Genomic DNA, 15,721 nt, shown 5'->3' with positions numbered 1-15,721 from the left:
AGGAGGACAACATGGAGGGGGGAGGCGGGTTGGTGATGGTTGCCAGGAACCTGTTTGGCGCGACTCTTGGGACCAGTGGGACTAGTCGTTTGTGTCCCAATTCTACGGAGGGGCCTGGACCGGAAGGCTGAACTGGGAGCGGTTCCGCTGCGCCCCGCCCCGCCCCGCCCCTTGGGCACCTCTACAGGCGGCTTGGGGCTTTGGAACCCAATGTCCACCCAACTCTAGCGCCCCGGCCTCCATCCATCCATCCATCGCGGCCACAGGCCCTGGGATCAGCTGACCTCAAATCCTAACCCTCTTTCAGGCGCCCCCCACTTCCCGTTCCTGCTAGTGGGCTGGTTACCATGGTGAAGTTAGCAGCCAAATGCATCCTGGCAGGTGAGTGGTAAATGGCTTGAACGCGTGGTCTTCGGAGCCTGAGCTGTCCTAACTAAGGCAGTTTTGGTTCACAATTGCGTCCGTCCACTGTCTGTCTCACATAGAAATGCCTGCTATGACCAATAAAGCAGATTCCAGAAAGCGGGAGGGAAATTATTCTCTCTCCCCTCGGACACGTTTGTAGCTGCAGCTGTGTGTCCCCCACCCACCCCCTCTCCCTCCCGTATTTTGAGATTACCTTCACCGGGTAGGCTTACAGTACAAACATGGACTTTACCCCAAAGTTGGGCGTCAGTGACACTGGCCCCACAAAGTTCACATCAGCTCCGCTGGCCCCTCTGGTATCAGGAAGGTGAGAGTGGGGTGGGTTAGCTTTCTTTGCTACCCAGCTGGGGGCGCAGACTTAAGAGTTTCCCCCGGAAGTAAGAATCTTGTTATTGTTGACTGACATGAAAATAACCTGCACAGAGTTGACTGACATGAAAATAACCTGCACAATGCCTAGAGCGTGGATAAGTATTAAATAAATACATGCAGACTGAGTTCGTGGTGCTCACACCTGTGGGCATGCCCCGAACATTTCGAAGACCATTTGCTTAGCTTGTAGACTGGTTAAACAGCAACTGCGTAGACACTGCATGCCAGGCACCTGAATTTCATTTAACCCCTTGCCACAGCACAGCAGGGTAGGTTCCGTGTAGTCCTGCTGTGACTGGGACACTGAGTGGCATTAGGGGCACTAGGTGAACCCCTAGTGAAGGTCATACACAGGATTCCCAGATCTGCCTGACTCTAGAACTCTGTGGGTCGGGAAATGTCGGCTACTTTTCTTGTTGTTATGACAACATACTTAAAGGAGGAAGGACTTAACTGTGGCTCTCAGTTCCAAGGGACAGTCCATCCTGGTGGGGAAGGCGCAGTGGCAAGTGCCAGCGGCTGGCTGGTCACATTGCATCCACAGTCAGGAGCTAGAGCCCTGAGCGTGAGCATTGCTGCTCAGCTCCCTGTCTCCAGTCGGGGGCAGCAGCGCATGAAATGGTACCGCCCACCTTTGGGGGGTGGGCCTTCCGCCTGAATTAACATAATCTAGATAACATTCTCACCGACACCACACAGCCCATGGTTCTTTTTTGTCATCAAGAAATTAGCAAATGAGGAGAGGGTGTCTTTGGATCAGACTAAGAATGGGACATAGTTCCCTCGATGACTTTTCTAATTTGAAGACAAAAGGGTCTGGTGCAGAAAGTTGAGTGATAGTCCTGACTCAGACCCTGTTGCAGCCCAAGGAACCCTGGCTCTCTAGAGTGCCAGGGGAGGCACTGTTGTGTAACCAAAGGATGTTGGTCAGTCCCCTCCCCAGCTCTCTTGCCTTGGCCAGTGTTCAGCTTCTGCACGGGTAAGTTGGGGACATCTTCATTTTTCCAAAGTTAAGTTTCTTTTTAAGTGGGCGGCTCCGCCTGCTGTTCTTTGCTCATTCCTCCTTAGCTGGTGAGCTCTCAAGAAGCAGGAAGCTCCTGTCATGAGCCACTTTCCTGAGACTTGCTGCGTGCGTGCGTGCGTGCGTGCGTGCATGTGTGCGTGCGTGCGCGTGTGCATGCGGGGGGGGGGGGGGGGGGGGCATGTTACACCCTCAGTGCGAGTCTCTTGCCGAGTCCTCACAGCCACCAGGCAGTCCTGTGTCATCCTCATGTAAGATGAGGCAAGCAAGGCCCAGAGCAATGAAGACCTCTGTCCTAGGTCCAGACCCCGGCACTGTGCCTGCTCCGTGATTCCAGTCCCCGCCAAAGTTAGTAGTGGCTCGTGGCCTCCGCTTCAACCTGGTCCTCAGTCTACAGCTTCTGTGGCTTGGGATGGAGAGGGATAAAAAGGGCACAGTTGACAAGCATCTGTGTTTCATTATTTAACAAACAACACTGTGTACCAGACAGGGGACATACTGACTCATGAACTCTCTAGCAATTCAGTGGAGTAGGTACTGCTGTTAGCCTATTTCCAGATGTAGCAAAGGGGGCTCGGAGGGGTTAAGTAACTGACTTAATTTGGCACAGTTAGTGTGGAGCTGGGGTCTGGCCCCAACTCTTTGCTCTTTTGGTGATGAACCATCTGTCTATGGATGTGGGGACAGTAGCCACGCTTCCCTGGAGTGTAGCATTGGCATCCTTTCCGATGACATGAACCTGATACGGTAGCCACCCTGGTAAAGACAGCGGAGGGACAGATGACCTCAGAGGCCACACAGGAAGTCAGCTGAGGTTTGCCTAGAGAGAAAGGACAGGGTCTGGACTTGGATTGGAGAGGGGCGTGGGGCGTGTCCGGGCAACAAAAGGACAAACATGGCACACCTCGTAAGGGACCGTTGGAGATGGCCGGAGAGTTAGAGGTTGACGGAAGAGAGCTGTGGGTGATTGAGAGGACTCAGGGCCGTTGAGTTCTGCGGCTCTCTGATGGGGCTGAGATATGGTTGGTTGCATGGAGAGTCAGGGACAGGCAGTGACAGAATCAGCTCCTGCCGCGTGAGAGGCCAGAGTCAGCCAGCAGAAGCACTGAGGCATACAGCAGTGGGGCAGAGCTGGAAGGACCCCCATGGAGCTAGGTGCAGGCCACAGGAGGGGCACTGCCTGGCCGGTACAGCACACAGTTCCATCAGCCCTAGGGCAGTGTCACCATGTGCCACATTGCCACCAGGACCTGTCTCCCCTGGCAGGGGACTCAGCTCGGTTTCAGGGCCAGGTGCAGCCCAGGCCATTTCTGTGTTTTGAGACCTCGAAGCAGGTTCAAGCCAAATGTGGCGCCTGTGTCCTGGTGACGCCTGTACCCTACAGCAGTGACTGTCAGTAGGTGGCAAGTCACCATGTCAGAGGTAAGGACACTGGGGTGGTCAGGTGTGGGGATCACTGCCTCCAGGGCTGGGCAGAGAGAAGCTAAAGAGGGGGCTCCCAGTCCTGCAAATGATGTATGAGCTCCCGGGGCAGCTGTGGGTGGTAGGGGAAGTGACCCTAGTGTAGGCTTGAGAGACAACCCAGAACAGATGAACTAGGGAGAAGACGGCGGGATGCAGGAGGTGGTGGTGGTGGCCATATCCTGGAACAACAAAGATGCTGGATACATGGTGGTTTGATGTGCGGAAATACTAAGGTAGAGAAATCCCTCAGGTCTGCAGTGAGACACAGCCTTGGCTGTGGACAAGCAAGCTGTTAAAGACAGTGGAAGCCCTCACAATGGCTAGAAGCACAGCCAGTTTTGGAAAGAGCTGGCCTAGGGCGGCAAGGGTCAAGGAATGAGAGAAGCCAGGGCTGTGACTGTGGCTCAGTAGTCGATCCCTTGCTACATGTATGTGAGGCCCTAGGCTTAATCCAGAAGCTAAGATGGGGGGGGGGGTGCAGGCAAGCTGAGGCAGAAGAGCCAGGATCACAGCCCTGAGGTTGAGCCCAGCAGTGCCCATCTTTGGAGAACTGAAGGGGAGGAAGGCATGTAAGGGACAAAGGAGCCGGTAATGGTGACAGAACAGAGCCCGCGAAGTCACCACAATATGATCTGGGCAGCACGGTAGGGAATTGTTCAGGCCACCACCCCCATCTAGAGAATTCACTAGTGAGAACCCAGGCAAGGTCACCCGCCTTGGCACTTAGTTATGAGGCCATGGGTAGCCTCACATGGTGCCTTCCCAAGGCAATCCAGTCTCCAGCCCTGGCTGTGGCTCCGGGGAACCCCCGCACCCAGCAGCCACGTGGGCTTACAGGCTCTCGAGGTTTCTCGTGTTCCCTCGGATGCTCTGCTTCTCAGCTGTGCTGTCTGCCTCTTGTCATCCTGTTGCTCTGAGAATGTGTTTATCAGCTCCCCCGCCTCCCCATTGCTCGGATCCCTCCTCATAGCCCACACAGGAGCTTTGCTGCCAGCCTTGGTGACTGGCAGTCAGCAAAAAGATTCATGAAATTAACCAAAACCAATCTGTGGGGGAATTTCCCAGGGAGAAAGAGCCAATTTCCTCCCAGGTTTAGGAGCAGAATGCGAGTCAGGATAGTGACTGACTACCTTCTGGGTCATCCGGGAGGCAGGGGGGAGAATTGCTGGACTGTCTGCCCTGGAATAGGTAGGACCCACTGACCCTGAGAGGCCACAGTGCAAAAAGCCTCAAGGTGGCATTTTGGATGGTCAGCCCGACCAGCCTAGTAAGGCAAGGCAGTGTAAAAATCCTAGATCGGCTCCTAGCTTCTCCCTTCCCTGTGACTTCAGTGGGGACACAGCATGGGAGGGAATGGCTTGTGAGGAGAGTGCCACCCATGGCCGCTCCCTCCCTTCTAAGAAGCGCTGGCAGGAAATCCAATCCCAAATGGCTCACTCGGCCCTAGCAGAGGTCTCCCACGCCCAGACACCACAGCTGTCGTGTAATTGTCTCACAAGACAGGTGGGGAAAGTCACAACTGAGCAATGTCCGGAGCGTCAGACTGGAGAAGCCGGACAAAGGGAGCCACTGTGAGACAGACTGAAGACAGAGATTGGGGAGGGTGCCAGTGATGTCCCCGAGGGTCAGGAACATGAGAACGCAGACAGCCGCTGCCCTGTAACTCCTGGGCAATGGAATGAGAGTCGGTATTCTGCCCTCAAGAAGGGAACGATACCCTGCTCGTGTATAACAACCAGGTCAGCAGGGCTCAAGGCTACAGGTGGGACAGCGGAGAGGGCAAGGCACCCTGAGCTGCCCCCAAGACAGCTCCGGAAGAACTGCGCTCTCTTGTCTCGCAAAAGACTCAGGTCTGGGCCTGAAAACTGACCGGAACCTTTCTGATGTGCAGGTCCCCAGAGCTGCTTGTCCATTGAACAAAGAGGGGAAAGGCTCAGCACAGCTGGGCTAAGTGGCTGTCAGATAGGACTGCTGATGTGGGGTCGGGGTGGAGGGTATGCTCCTCAGTCCTCAGCTAAGCATTCACCTGGCACATCAAGATACGGAGTACATCACTTGAAAGGGAGTTTTTGCCCAGCCACTGCGGCCTCTGGACATCTTTACTGCCAGTGCAGAGAAGGCAGGCCATGGCTCAGCCGGGTAGGGTCACAAATTGGCTGCTCACTCCTTTCTGCTGGCCAGACGCTAGAGTAAATTGGAGTTTGAAATGACAGGTTTCCCCACAGGGTATGCTTGGGTGGAAGACTGTCACTTCTGTTGCCAGGGCTCTGGAGCCCTCCTTGATCCCTGTTACCTTCTAGGTCATTCTGGTTGACAGGGCTATGAGGTGTAGAGAAATGTCTCCTGGCCCCGGGAAGCTTTAAAGATGGGTCTCCTGCTGGCAACGTCCCTGCTTCCCATGAGAGCTGCAGACACTTGCTCTGAAAACCCGGGGGAGTTTCTGGTTTCGAGTCTAAGCCCTCTGTAGTAGGAGGAGGTTCTCACACACCCGATGGGACCCATGTGATGCCTTTTCCTCTGCTCTGGCTTCAGGAGACTCAGCTGTAGGCAAGACGGCCCTGGTACAGATGTTCCGCAGCGACGGGACCCATTTCCAGAAGAACTATACTCTGGTAAGCCGGGCCTGTAGAGCCCCAGCCTGGTCACGGTGTACAGAGACATGACCATTAACTCTGAGAGAGGGACTTAGCAAAACCCCCAGATGATGTCCTAGGAGGCCTGAGAAAAGATGGGGACATGGCCACATGGAGATCCAGTTTCCATTGGCCACTAAATGAAGGACTGTCTCCTGGGGGACTGGCCAGGACACCACATGGTTGCCAGGAAAAGTGGAGGGCAGGGAGTTGGGAGACCATCAGGGCCTCTGGCTTCTACTTGACTGGGATACCTCTGCAGAGAGGTGGGCTCTTGCCTCATTCTGGATCGCCCCACCGTGGGGCCCTCTCACGCCCATCATCTTGGTGTCCCCCCGCAGACAACAGGTGTGGATTTGGTGGTGAAGACAGTGCCAGTTCTTGACACAAATGACAGCGTGGTGAGTGATGCCCTGAAGCCAGGGCTCCTGGGGGCTGCTGCCATGGGCTGGGGTGCCCTCTCTGGAAGGAACACGGGGCAGTGACGCAGGGGGTGTTGGAGGGAGGGGAGGGCTGGGATGCAGGCCTGACCAAAACAGCTTGGTATCTTTTTATCTGAGTCCTTAATGGGATCCCTCCAGAGACCCTGTGGCATGATGTCATAGGTGAGTGACCGCTCCCAGGGAGAGGGTCTGCAGCATTCACCAGGTCCTTAAGGAGACCCCATAGGCCAAAAAAAAAATAAATAAATAAATAAAATAAATAAATAAAAATTTACAAGGCCGGTCATGGAGCAGACTGCCTACCAGGGTTCAGAGCCAGGGGGTAGGGGGACGGGACAGACTGCACCTGGAGGACTCCAAGCAAGCGAGCAACAGCGTGGTGGAGGGTTTCCGCCTAGGCTGGGAAGGCTGGGTGCCTTGTGTCCGGAACACAGGTTCAGACTGTCCTACTTTAAGCAGTGTCCCCAGGCCTCCTCGGTGACCTCCTTTACCAAGAATCCTTATCCGATCTGAGGACCCATTTGGTTAACAAAGCACAACGTGGCCTTTTGGACGCCAGAACCCACGTCAGCCTGCTTAGCGCTCTGTCCTGCCAGGTGGGCAGTCCAGTTTTGTGCTTGAGGTCGGGAAAGGCGAGCCAGGTCACGATACCAGGTGGGCGGAAGCTATGCCTCCGCCTTTTGGACACTCTGGACTGTTCTCGCCATCTCTCCGGGGCCTCAGATAGAGCATGTGTGAAAGCACCCACGCGTATGGGCACGTACTCTGTCCATCCTCAAACCACGTCCACAGAGCACTTGGTGGGAAACCTTGGCTTGACTCTTACCGTGTTCACTTCTGAGATACACTTTTCCGGTTCCAGGAACTCTTCATTTTTGACTCAGCCGGCAAGGAGCTGTTCTCTGAAATGCTGGATAAATTGGCAAGTAGTGTGTTGTTTTTTCCTCTTATCCACCTCTGCCACCCACTTGTGCCCCCAACCCTTTCTCCAGTGGCACTCCCGAAGGGACACACTGGGGCCATCAGCAGTAGCCAGGCAGGAGCCTTTAAGGGATATCCCTCCCAGCTGGGGTTTTGGGCCCTTGGCAAGCAAGTGTTCCTACTTGCCCATTATTATTGCCACTCCCAGCTCTGGAATGTGCCAGGAGTCTTGAAGCTGGTCAGTCCTTGAAGCCCCGCTCCAGGCTGCTATTTTTGAACAGCCCCTTCTGGGGTTTTTACAGCCCTCTCCGGCCTCCCAGGACAGGACCACTGATCTCTTTCCCTCTATATAGGCCAAAAATGAGGCTCTGCACCCTCTCCCATACCAAGAAAGGTCCTTGCATTGGCCTTATTCTGCTAAGCTCTCCAGAGGCATCCTGGGCTAGTCTTCCAAGGATACTAGAACATAGGATTCTGCAGGCCCCACAAGGTCAGAGCAGGGCCTAATTGTATAGGGAGGTGGTACCCAGAGCCTGTGCACCAGAGGGAGAGTCCACAGCCCAGGCAGAGGCATCCCGTGACCCCATCATGGTCAGGCAGCAGGATATGTAGGGACTCTTTAGGCTAACAGCCCTTAGTATGGAACCCTGGCTCTTCATTGGGTGACAAAGCCCCCTCCAGGTGTTAGTGTAGTGTTCTTTAGGGCAGATAGCAACACCGTGGGGAAAGCCAAAAATCATCTCCAAGTTTTGAAGAGCCCACCCTTATGAAGAAGATGCTGGCAGACACACCCAGGGACTAGGCACCGATGGAAACCACATCACCCTTTGCGGCCTGCAGTTTGGGAGACTATGCACCATAGTCTTGTAGTGGTGGGCTCTCAAATGGTTGTGACTCGTGAGTTAGTGGAACCATGAGAGACAAGAGCGGGCTGCCGTCCCCTAGCCTGTCAGCCAAGGCCAGTCAGTATCCACTCTGGGCTGTTTTCCTCAGCCACAAAGTGAGACTCCCCAGACAACCCTACCAGCTGGGGCATCTCCGTGAAAAGAGGTGCCTGGCAGCCACTGCTCCCTTCTGGGTGGGAATGCCCCTCACCCAGGTTCAAACACACCTTTCCCAGATGGGAATGCCTGTCCCGCATGAGTGCCCCGGAGCCTGGCCTCCATTCATTATGTGGTGAACGGTGGCTATCTGTGAACAGTGACAGTTTCTCAGCTCACATCCCCCCCTCACTTGCCTCCCTGAAAGCTGAGTCCTCGTCATCATCGTGGTGTGTCCCCCCCCCACCCCACCCCAGAGTTCCTCTTCCCCCACCCCTGAAATGTTCTTCTCCTGTCCCCTGCTTAGTGGGAGAATCCCAATGTCCTGTGTCTCGTCTATGATGTGACCAATGAGCAGTCCTTCATCAGCTGCACCAGGTGGCTGGAGAAGGTCCGGGCCCAGACTCCGGGTACCTTCCTCCCAGGTAGGAACTGTAGATAGCCCTTTGCTAACCGCAAAGGCCTCTGGCCTTCAGCTCAAGGGCATTGGGTCATTGCACATGCCACTGTGGGAACAGGACAGGGGCCTGAACGCCCGAATCTTTGACTTAAACGCCCTCCACTATGCCCTTGCTCTGCCTCTTAATGGTCTTGAAAACCTTCCCAAGCCTGGGGTGGAGAGACAGTGCCACCCACCAGGAAATGTTGTGAGAGTATAGGTAATAAGAAGGAAGGTGCTGCATTCTGAATTGATGTTTTCAGAAAGCTAACTCCGGGGAAGAATCCCTCATTTTCCCCAGTACACAGGGCACAAGTTACATTCCAGCCCTGTTATCACTTCTGCATGCTTTAAATCAGTTTCTTTCCCATCCCTGTGTGAGATCAACAAATTCTCCTCATTAGAGGCCAGAGAAAGCAGCCTCCAGAGACGTGCTGAGAAATTAGCACAGCTGAGGCAGCTGGGAACAGAGCTCAATTACCTGAGTCCCTGACTCCGAGCCCAGGCCCGAGATTAGCATTAATGACCATGTCCGATGTTGGTTCCATGTGCTGGGAATTATCACAAATGCTCTTCTAAACATGGTGCAGGCCTGCCTGGCGCTTACAGCCCTAAGGAGCCGAGGAACATAGATCTGTTTGAAGCCACAAGAGAACTCTGAGTGAGCTGCATGTGCACAGCAAAGCCAACCTGTCCTCTGTGGCCCCTGGGGACCTTCCCTTCTGGTGCATAGCACCCCAAGTGGGCGGCTTCTGTCACCTGACAGATCACATGCCTTCTCTCTGCAGCTGACCTCCCATCCTGCCTCCTCAAAACACAATATTGTGGTTATTTCTCTTGAGTAGGTGTTTTAGTGGGAACTAAGACAGACCTGGCTGGCCGGCGAACAGTGGATTCTGCGCAGGCCCAGGCGTGGGCTCTGGGCCAAGGCCTGGAATTCTTTGAAACATCTGTGGTGAGTCCCCCCCACCCACCCACCCACCCTCTGAGCCACTGATCTGGGAGAGCTCATTGCTGGAGGTTTGCTCATGACCTCAGATGCATTTAGTGGTTCTGTTCCCAGGTGCAAAATCTAAATTTTGCGTTCCAGCCAGAATGCTGACATTCCACCTAGTATGCTCAGTGTGTGTCCTGAGAGTCCTCTGTGTGGCCCCAGGAAGCAGGGCAGCCAGCCCACCCTAGGCAAAGCTGCGTGCATCTCAGGAAGACTTTGAAGTCAAAGGTGTTCCATCTCCCTGACCCTTGAACTCTGTGAGCACTACAGAAGGACACAGCAGTTACTGTTGGTTTCCGTGGCACCTCCCAGATAGCTCTGTGAGACAGGAATCGTCCTTTCTCCAATTCAATGTGGAAGTGAAAAAATGTCTATCCCAGGCCCACGTGACCGGGGTGCACCCAGCGCCAAGACCCTCTTGGCTTCTCATCCCATAGAGCATCTAGTATCATCTTTGATGTAAGAGCCCTCCTGCAGTGAGAAACCCCGAGTGATGGGTCACTGGCATCATCAGGGCTGTCTAGCACAGTGACATGCCTTCTGACATTTGGAACATTGAAAGATGTGGCTTCTGAGCACGTGATTCTGACCATACCACATACCTGTTCTGAGCCTCCCACCACAGGCATGCAGATGGCCGAAACACCAGTGTCTCATAAGAAGCCATGGCTCTCGCTCAGGAGCATCGCCAAAGAGTCCTGTTAGGCCTGCAGTGGCTATGTATGTTATATGAGGTCTAACCTTGAGGTCTCTAGACCGAGTTCTTTGGCTTTCCAAAAAAGTCAGTGGGGGTAGTGCATACCCTGGGTGTCGCCTCCTCCAGCTACAGGTTCTGTCACACCTACAGAACAGCCTGGGCCACCACTCTGTGCTGTGTGGATGTAGACATCTCTAGTGCCCCACACTGACACACTTCCCCAGAGAAGGCATAGCCTTCAGGACAAGTGTTCTGTCTTCCAACGGCATGGAACGCATCTGGCTGTGGGACCCCTGGGAATGGGATGTACACCGTGGGGCCTCAGGCTCCTCACCTGTAAGTACAGGGATAGGAAACTGCCCTTTGCTGATTATCACTCACAAGAATGTAAAACGCTTAACACAGTGTCTAGTCTAGTTGAGTAAACACTCAACCTGCTAGCTTTTTATAACAGAACTGATCCTCTAATGTGGTGTTTTTCTTAGTAAACCCCGGAACCAATGTCTGGTGCAGAGATGGATGTCACCCCTGCCTCGAGTCCAATTATCACAATACTAGATTAATGAAGTTCAAAGGAGAGAGCTGGCACTGCACAGGCCTCCCCGGCTGTGCCGTACCGTGCGGTACACCTTTGAGCAAGCAGTGAGCTGTAAACCCATAGCTCCTCATTCCCTCCTCCTCTCCCTTCATCAGTCACATCTTCCCCTCCCCCAACACCCCATATTTCCCAGAAATTAAAACCTGCCCCAACACATCAGTCACCCAAGGCCACACTGGTCAGCTCCGTTCAGGTGTCCGTGAGGATGCGCATAAATCCGGCTTGAAGAGGCTGCGGTTGAACGCCCAGTATTAACCGTGCTAGTTAACTAGTCCCCCCTGAGTTAGCAGGAGTGCCACTGGCAGCTCGGTTAAGAAAGCTGTAATTAAAAAGGGAACATAACCCAATGTGGTTTGAGACGCTGCCAAGCCCATCTCCTCCTCAGTTCTCCCGAAGTGCAGCCTCCTCGGGGAGAGACCTCCAAGGTTCTTCAGCTCCTAAACACCCCTTTATGTCTGGTCTTTCCGCCCCCCCCCCAAAAAAGGATATCTTTGAACAAAGTTTAAAGAATTTTCCAAACCAAGGTCGAAAACCGTTGTTTATCACTCAGGTGAGATTATATACAGAACGTGAGAGCCAGGCCAAGTTCACATCTCCACGGGGAGGCCTGCCCTCCCAGGCAGCCCAGGACCTGCTGTTTGATTGTGTAAATTACCTTTTGAGCTTCAAAGCAACCTGACAGGGCAGCAGCTCCTGTCTCTGTTGTTCAGTTAGCAGGCAGACCCAGAGAGGTTGTGTATCTCTCCCTGGTGCACAGCTAAGGAATAGAATTAAGACCAGGACGCAGCCCTGTCCCAGAAGACCTGAGTGCTCCAGGTCTTGCAGAAGGAGTACACACTCACGGGACCTGCTTGGGGGCTCTTGGTGACAGAGTTCTAAGTCAAACCGAGGGCTAGTCCAAGCCTACTCTAAGCATTGTCTCTCAGTAGCCTTTGTTATCAGTGTCCAAACTGCTCAAGATGATAATTAGTCATCAGATAAAAAGGCTTCTGTTGCTGGCGGCCCCCTTAATGCGTTTGGAAAATGGTTCAATTTCCATTTCTTTCCAAGCACTCCATGATGTCTGTTGAGGCTCCTGGGCATTGAATTCCTTTCGTTTTATGATGGGTTCTCCCGACTTGTGCTTTGGAGAGCTTTTGACTTCTAGAAACTTCCCACATGAGACTTCATAGGCTTCCTTCCCTCCACTGGGTTCTTAAGGACACTTTGGTTGTGTGTGTGTGTGGGGGGGGTGTTTAATTCAGTGACATTGTCTGCCTGGGACATGATGGCCACACCAGCAGAGGTGCAGCTGGCTGGACTCTCATGCCTGTGAGGACCTTAGCAGGCGCTCGCTGGGCTGCAGTCTGTCCTTCTTCCAGCACGCCCTTGGCATTGAGCCCTGCTTTTCCTCGGCCAGCAGCTTCCCCTGATTGCACTTGCTTCTCCCTTGCCGTGGGGTCCGGGCAGCTTTCTCCCCAGGCCCGGTACGCCTCTGTCTTTTGTATGGCTACACCATAAAGAGGTCACCTGCACCAGCCTGGCATCAGGATACACCGTCCAGCTGGGCCCCTCCACCCTCTGGGCTTCGTCCACTCCTCCGTAAAGTGCAGACACACTGACTTCTGTGCGATTCTTCCCCTTTCATGGGGACACCTGAGGGCCTCGGATTGAGCTCTGCTGCGCCTTTGGCAGCTGCTGAAAAGCTCCCAGACAGGCCCTTGCAGACTCTTAGCTGCATCCCCTATCTGCAGTGTGCTAGGTTCTCGCTGCCACTTTGTTCTTAAAAATGCCCAGATGGTGTGGTGGTGTGCCCCTGTCGTCCTACTGCTTGGGAGACTGAAGTGGGAAGATAAAGCATTCAAGGCCAGCATGGACTGCATAGCAAGACCCTATCTTAAATTGATGGTGGTGGTGGTGGTGGTATTGGGGTGGGGGGTGTGACGATGATGGGGTGGGGGTCGCAGCGAGGGATGTAACTCAGGTAGAAAAGTGCTTATCTAGTGCAGGGCACCATAGGACATTCCTATAACCCCAAAACTCCAGAGGTAGAGGCAAGAAGATCAGAAATCCAAGGTCAGCCTTGGCTATAGTGAGTTCGAGGCCAGCCTAAGCTACATGAGATCTTATCTCACAGAACAAATAAAGAAGTTGTCTGAGAGACAAGCTCCTGGTGTTGCAACGTTAGGCCCAATAAAAAACTTGGGAGGTGGGAACCCAGACAGAAAACAAAACAACAAAACCAGGCACCCCCATTGCAGGTGGGATAGTGGCCATGGTGTCAGGAGGGTGCTGTGTGTGTGTGCCCTGCCTTCTGACAGCCCCTTAGACCTCACCTTGGAGGGCCCATCGTTGGCCACTCTTGGGTGCAACCTAAGACAAGCTCCTTCATTTCTCCAATCCTCTGGAAAATAGGAATGTCTCCCGGGCACGTTTAGTCATGAAAAGCAAGTGTTCATTCCAGCTCAGTCAGTGCCACCCCAGGGATCCGGGATGAGGACAACTTAAACCTCCAGCCAAGAGCCATCTCTGCACCTTCTGTGGTGTCAGAGACGCCCTCCCCAGCCAGCCACGTGGCAGGGGCCTTGTGTTCTTGTTGGGATCTGGCCCCATCCCAGAAGTCCTAGCGTATTCCTTAAAGATAAGCCTGTTCCCATTTGTCCCTGTGTCCCCATCATGTCCCATCTTCCACCCACCCCCCATGGCCCTACTGGTCCCTGGAGTAGAAGGTCCCTGCCTCTCTGGTAGGGGGTGGGGTGTGCTGTGCCTCTCTTGGCTGGGCTGTGCACTGTTACCTTTACAGCCCTCCCTCTCCTATAGCACATCTGTCTGCTGTTTTGCTTTGGCCTCTATCATAGCTAAGTAAGGGGGTTCATCTTCACGTCTTCCACACAGAACCCTCATGGCCACAAGGATGCCTCTGCAGATAGACCTTGGGCCAGACCCGGGCTCCACCACTCACATGCCATGCGGCTGTCTGTGTGTTCTTTCTATCTCTGTTTCCCATAAAAACACTGTGACAGCAGCTGCCCAAACCGCATGTAGATGGCCCGACCCCAAGTGTCAGGAATCTGAAGTGAGAAACACCGCTAGTAGGGAGGGGCCAGCTTCCCCAGACTGTAAACTCCCACACCCTTCTCACTTCTCACAGAAGGAGATGGACAATTACGAGGCCCCCTTCCACTGTCTGGCCAAGCAGTTCCATCAGCTGTACCGGGAGAAGGTGGACATGTTCCATACCCTGGTGTGAGGGTATAGTTGACGCTCCCACGAGGCTGGCCAAGCTGGGAGTCCAGCAGACCCTCATCTCTCCAGAAGACAGAAGATGGAATTGTCTGGTACTTCTCAAACAGCATCACAGCTTTCAATAAAATGAGGAAGATGAATATCAGCTGCTTCCGTTCTTAATTGGGGCTGTGCTGCACTGCCAGTGACAGGGCGCACCCGGCCCCTGTTTGCACCCTCTGTGTATGGGGCCTGCCTGTTCTGCAGGTCCCCAAAAGGCCTTCAGTAGAGAAGGCCAACCCCGGGCTGATTTAGAAGTACCTGTGAGCTGCCGCAGCACCAGTACATAGAAACACTCTTCCTTGAGGGGAATACTGTTCCACAGAAAACAGTGACCCCCTGCCCGCACCCACTGCTCAGCTTGGGCTTCAGCCAGCCTCTCCCAGCCACGCTGCTGGGAACCCTGAGTGCACAGGCAGCTGAGAGCTGGCCGCTTCCTGTAATGGCCCCCTCTCCGCTCAGAAGCCAGGTAGCTGTGTCTCCCTCTGCATGGAGGTGGACCGCTTTCCATGCTACCGCCGCTGTCAGATTAATCGTTCTGAAACGGCACTTCACCCACTCCCCGATGAAGGCCTGTCCACACCAGGGCCGTGGCTACAGTATGGCACCCGAGGCCTCCCAGGGATGTCACTTCTTCAGTGACCCCCTGGTCCACAGGGCTTTTGTCACCTCCTGTCCCCAATCCTAGGGGTGGACAGCCCCCGGTGTGTCCTTGTGATAATGGCCATGATGGAATGGCTTCTAGTTACTGCTGGTGACCCACCACGTCTCTACATGAGCTAAGCGCATTACATGTATCCACCAATTCTGTCCTTACAGCATGGAGTCTGTTAATATCCCACTTTTACAAATGACAAGCTGGAAGGAGAAAATTAAGCCTCAGCCAAGGGGCAGCAGAGCCAGAACGCTAGACTCCAGAGCCAGCAGCTCCTCGCTCCCCTCCTCCCTCCCCCGGAGCTTGGCAGGAGCTGTGGAGGCCACGCTGCCTGCAGAGGGTGAAGGTCAGGCTGCTTGCCAAGGTCACAGGAAGGAGAGACAACTATGTGCAGGGCATCCAGGCACAGAGCACCAGCCAGCACCCAACGCTCACATCTCCCTACCTCATGCTGGGACTCCTTAGGGTGCACTGACTATGGCCACTACAGGCTGGCAACTGCATCACTTCCAAAACACCACGACTGAGGGTTGACTGCAGGCCAGGCACATGTCTAGACACGGGCAATGCCAGGCTACGGAAGGTCCTCGGTGTACAACCAAGAGAACAGGGAGCATTTCCCATCATCCTAAAACTGGTTCCTGGGGCCCCAGGATCTAGCCCTGAGATCCTGTGCCACAGAAACCATGTCCTAAAGGTCACTTGTCTTGGCAGCTGCCCTCGACCACATCTGACCCCTCTGCTCCCCACTCTA

At 54.2% G+C, this 15,721-nt stretch overlaps 1 protein-coding gene across 1 annotated transcript; it reads left to right on the top strand.

The window, feature by feature from the left end:
• Positions 1-14,415, top strand: Ift27 (intraflagellar transport 27). Its single transcript, XM_036208761.1, has 7 exons — positions 1-381; positions 5,816-5,895; positions 6,258-6,317; positions 7,222-7,281; positions 8,628-8,745; positions 9,605-9,714; positions 14,179-14,415. Exons 1-7 carry the CDS (start codon positions 348-350, stop codon positions 14,275-14,277), a joined length of 561 nt encoding a protein of 186 aa, XP_036064654.1. The 5' UTR covers positions 1-347; the 3' UTR covers positions 14,278-14,415.
• Positions 14,416-15,721: the final 1,306 nt, after the last annotated feature.

This window comes from Onychomys torridus, chromosome 16 (assembly GCF_903995425.1).
Source record: "Onychomys torridus chromosome 16, mOncTor1.1, whole genome shotgun sequence".
Lineage (NCBI taxonomy): Eukaryota > Metazoa > Chordata > Mammalia > Rodentia > Cricetidae > Onychomys > Onychomys torridus.
This window is presented reverse-complemented; position numbering and strand designations above follow the sequence as displayed.

What these genes read in the sequence shown, in the direction of transcription:
- Ift27 (XM_036208761.1), top strand. Translation starts at nt 348, where the DNA reads ATGGTGAAGTTAGCAGCCAAATGCATCCTGGCAG. An exon ending in CTGAAATGCTGGATAAATTG is followed by an intron (nt 7,282 to 8,627) that starts GCAAGTAGTGTG and finishes TCCCCTGCTTAG; the next exon opens with TGGGAGAATCCCAATGTCCT. An exon ending in AATTCTTTGAAACATCTGTG is followed by an intron (nt 9,715 to 14,178) that starts GTGAGTCCCCCC and finishes CACTTCTCACAG; the next exon opens with AAGGAGATGGACAATTACGA.